A 3,133-nucleotide genomic window follows, 5' to 3' on the forward strand; every position below is an offset into this window, starting at 1 on the left:
ATACAAATAGTAATAATATTAAAAAACACACAGCATGGTCAAATGAAAAGGAGCAGAAAAAAGAAAAAAAATCTTGTAACATCTGCCCCCATTAAAAAAATAAATATCTACGAAACATACAACATGCACAAATTAAACTAAACTTTCACAGTATAGCTTAAAATAATCAACAAAACAACATCACAACAGAAATATCAATTTCAACCAATACTTTGTTCACATCTCATTAAAAAAAACTTTTAAGCTTTCTACCAAATGAATAAATTGTCCCAGTTAAGGTCATTGTCCAAGCTGTTCCACAGTTTAATTCCTCGAACAGACGTGCATCGCTTCCTCAAATTTGTTCTAATTTTTGGCTTTACAAACKTTTCAAGTCCCTTCAAATTATAAACACTATCCCTCTTAACAAAACTGGATTGAATATTAGGTGGCAATACATTTTTATGAGCCTTATACATAATCAACAGAATCCTGTAATCTACCAATTCCCCAAAWTTCAACAGTTCCAGTTGCTTAAACAGAATATTTGCAGGGTGATAGTAGTGTTTTCTTGTTACGATTCTCACCGCTCGTTTTTGCAAAAATAAAAAGTGGATTTGTAAATATTTTACATGCACTCCCCCAGACCTCATCACAATAGGTCAAATGTGGCACAGCTATAGCGTTATATAATATAAGTAATGCATCGGCTTTATACAATACTGCAATTGATTTTGCAATTTTAGTTCTTAAGAAGTTAACATGGGGTCTCCAAGTCAGATTTTTATCAATAATAACCCCCCCAAAAAATCTCACTTCACTAACCCTAGAAATTCTAATGCCACCGATTTTAAATGAAACATCTGCTTTTAATTATGATACAACACAACAACAATGCATTCCATATTCTATGCTTTCAAACACTGTAACATGTCCATACAGTAATTATTGGCTTTTTCTTTGCTAAATATCCCGATAAGATGAACGGACACATTCAGGAGTGTAAAATCACCTGCATTTTTTAGAAAACCTAAACAAGCATGTCGTTTAAGGTGTAGAAGTATAAAATAAGGACTAGAGATGTGATGTTCGCGAACGATTAGAATATTTTGCACGGCTCTTTGCTGTCGCCAACTCACTTCTTTTTGTTCGTTGTAATGAGCCGTTCCTATTTATTTATTTATTTATTTATTTATTTATTTATTTATTTATTTATTTATTTTTGCTCCTCCTTCGCTTTTTCACTGAGATGAAGGAAAACAAACAAAGAAGTTCAGTACATCAGCACAGGGGGAAGGGTAAAACACATGCTACTGCCCATGTGACAGAATTACAAAGTCATGTACGGCATAAGAGATGATGTTACTCGTAAAAAACTGAATAGCTCTACGAAACAACCGGCTTGTCAAGATCCGGATCCTTTAGCCCAGGGGTGCCCAAACATTTTTCCTGAGAGGGCCAAAATTAAAAAACATTTTCCCTGAAAGGGCCAAAATTCTAATCAGTCTGAGGGCCACGGGCCAAATGCAATAATATATGAAATGCAAAGTAAAGTTGTTTTATTTTGTAGGATTAAGTTGGCAGCCAGTGTGGTTGCCCACATTTTTTTTTAAAACTTTTCAGCCCATGGACTTTTTATTTTTTTACTTATTAGCTAAGAATGTTATTTGATATATATTTACTTAATTCTGACTAGTAAGAAAGTCATTTTGGCCAGGAGGAATCTAAAATTGTAATATCTAAAACAGTGACAGGAGGAAGGAAAGTGGTTTGATTATCTGCCAAACCGTCCTGCCATACTTATCATTAGCCCCTCCCCCCCCGGCCGTCCGGCAGGAAGGCAGCTTGTTCTGTCTGTACAGGCACAGTGCGTGCAGCGCAGCTCCGCTCTGAATGGACTAGATTCCCGGCCACGTAAGAAGCACAGCGGTACTACGGGAGAGGATGTCCTGCTGAATCGAGGGATTGGCCTGGGAAAGTCGGCCGGCCGTCCCTTCCTTCCTCGCTTTCTTCCTTCCATAAGCTTTCAGCAGCAGACAGACGGGCACTTTTTTTTTTCTTCTTCTTCTTCCATTGGACAAAAAGAGCAGACGACCTCCTGCACACAAAGAGCCGCAGCAGCAGCAGACTTTCCGGATGTGGCTTTCTCTTTATGTGCTACATGACAATCACCGTGCATGGATGTGATCCCGGAGAACCAGGCCGTGCACTGACCTATCTCTGTAATTACCTCAGATAAAAACTTATATTTGTTAAGCTTTTTTTTTTCGTCTGTGCCTGCAACGTATTATTGTTTCCGTTTTACGAAACGTGTCTAAGCATTCACCGGTAACGATAAGCTAGCCGAAGTAGCTGGGGGTCGACTCTCCATTCATTTCCAACGAAGCTAACTTTTGGTAGCCTTTGTTGCAGCTTTTTGTCTCGGCCGCTTCTCGTCGCTGTTCGGTGGAGGTTCGACTCGGCCCGGCTCTGCTTTATTTACTGAATGTCGAAGAGGCGAAGCGGGCTCAGGAATGGTGGGGAATTAAAGCCTTTGTTTTGCTGAATGAAAACTCACACACACAGCTAGCTACATCCTCAAACAGCAGGTTGGTGCTCRGACTGAAGAGGCGACAACAACAACAAGAGGCTTCAGGTTTTTTCCGCGGAGATCTCCCACTTTTTATTCCTCATGAACATACAGAGGTCGACTCCAATCAGCATTTCACGTCATGGGAGATCGCGGCTCAAATCGCACGACTTCGACGAGTTGTCTTGCTTCAGGACTGCAGAGTCGAACCAGAGCTTCAGCCCCAACCTCGGCTCCCCCAGCCCGCCGGAGACCCCGGACACCTCGCACTGCATCTCGCGCATCGGGGACTACCTTTTGCTGGAGCCCCTGGAGGGGGACCACGTTTTCAGAGCCGCCCACCTGCACAGCGGGGACGAGCTGGTCTGTAAGGTGAGCAGTGCTCTACTCATCATCATCCCCAAAATAACACTTTATTTTTAACTTACCCTAAATAAGCCCGCGTGACACGTTTCTTTAAAAGCTGCAGAGATGAAACAGAATGTAACAGCACATCCTGCCACCTCAACGTTTTAATAATTGCTTGGATTGTAAATAGAGAGCTGGCAGAGCTGCCTAATGGAAAAAGTGAATGGGGGGGGGGGG

At 41.4% G+C, this 3,133-nt stretch overlaps 1 protein-coding gene across 1 annotated transcript in view; it reads left to right on the top strand.

Annotated features, from left to right (window-relative positions):
* Window positions 1-1,688: 1,688 nt before the first annotated feature.
* The window catches only part of trib2 (tribbles pseudokinase 2), an 8,784-nt gene continuing 7,339 nt past the window's right edge, over window positions 1,689-3,133 (top strand). The window contains exon 1 of the mRNA XM_014033916.1: window positions 1,689-2,920. Within this exon, the coding sequence (XP_013889370.1) occupies window positions 2,651-2,920 (270 nt within the window). The 5' untranslated portion in view covers window positions 1,689-2,650. The remainder of the gene's footprint in view (window positions 2,921-3,133) is intronic.

This window comes from Austrofundulus limnaeus, unplaced genomic scaffold (genome assembly GCF_001266775.1).
Source record: "Austrofundulus limnaeus strain Quisiro unplaced genomic scaffold, Austrofundulus_limnaeus-1.0 Scaffold1894, whole genome shotgun sequence".
In the NCBI taxonomy this organism is placed as follows: Eukaryota; Metazoa; Chordata; class Actinopteri; order Cyprinodontiformes; family Rivulidae; genus Austrofundulus; species Austrofundulus limnaeus.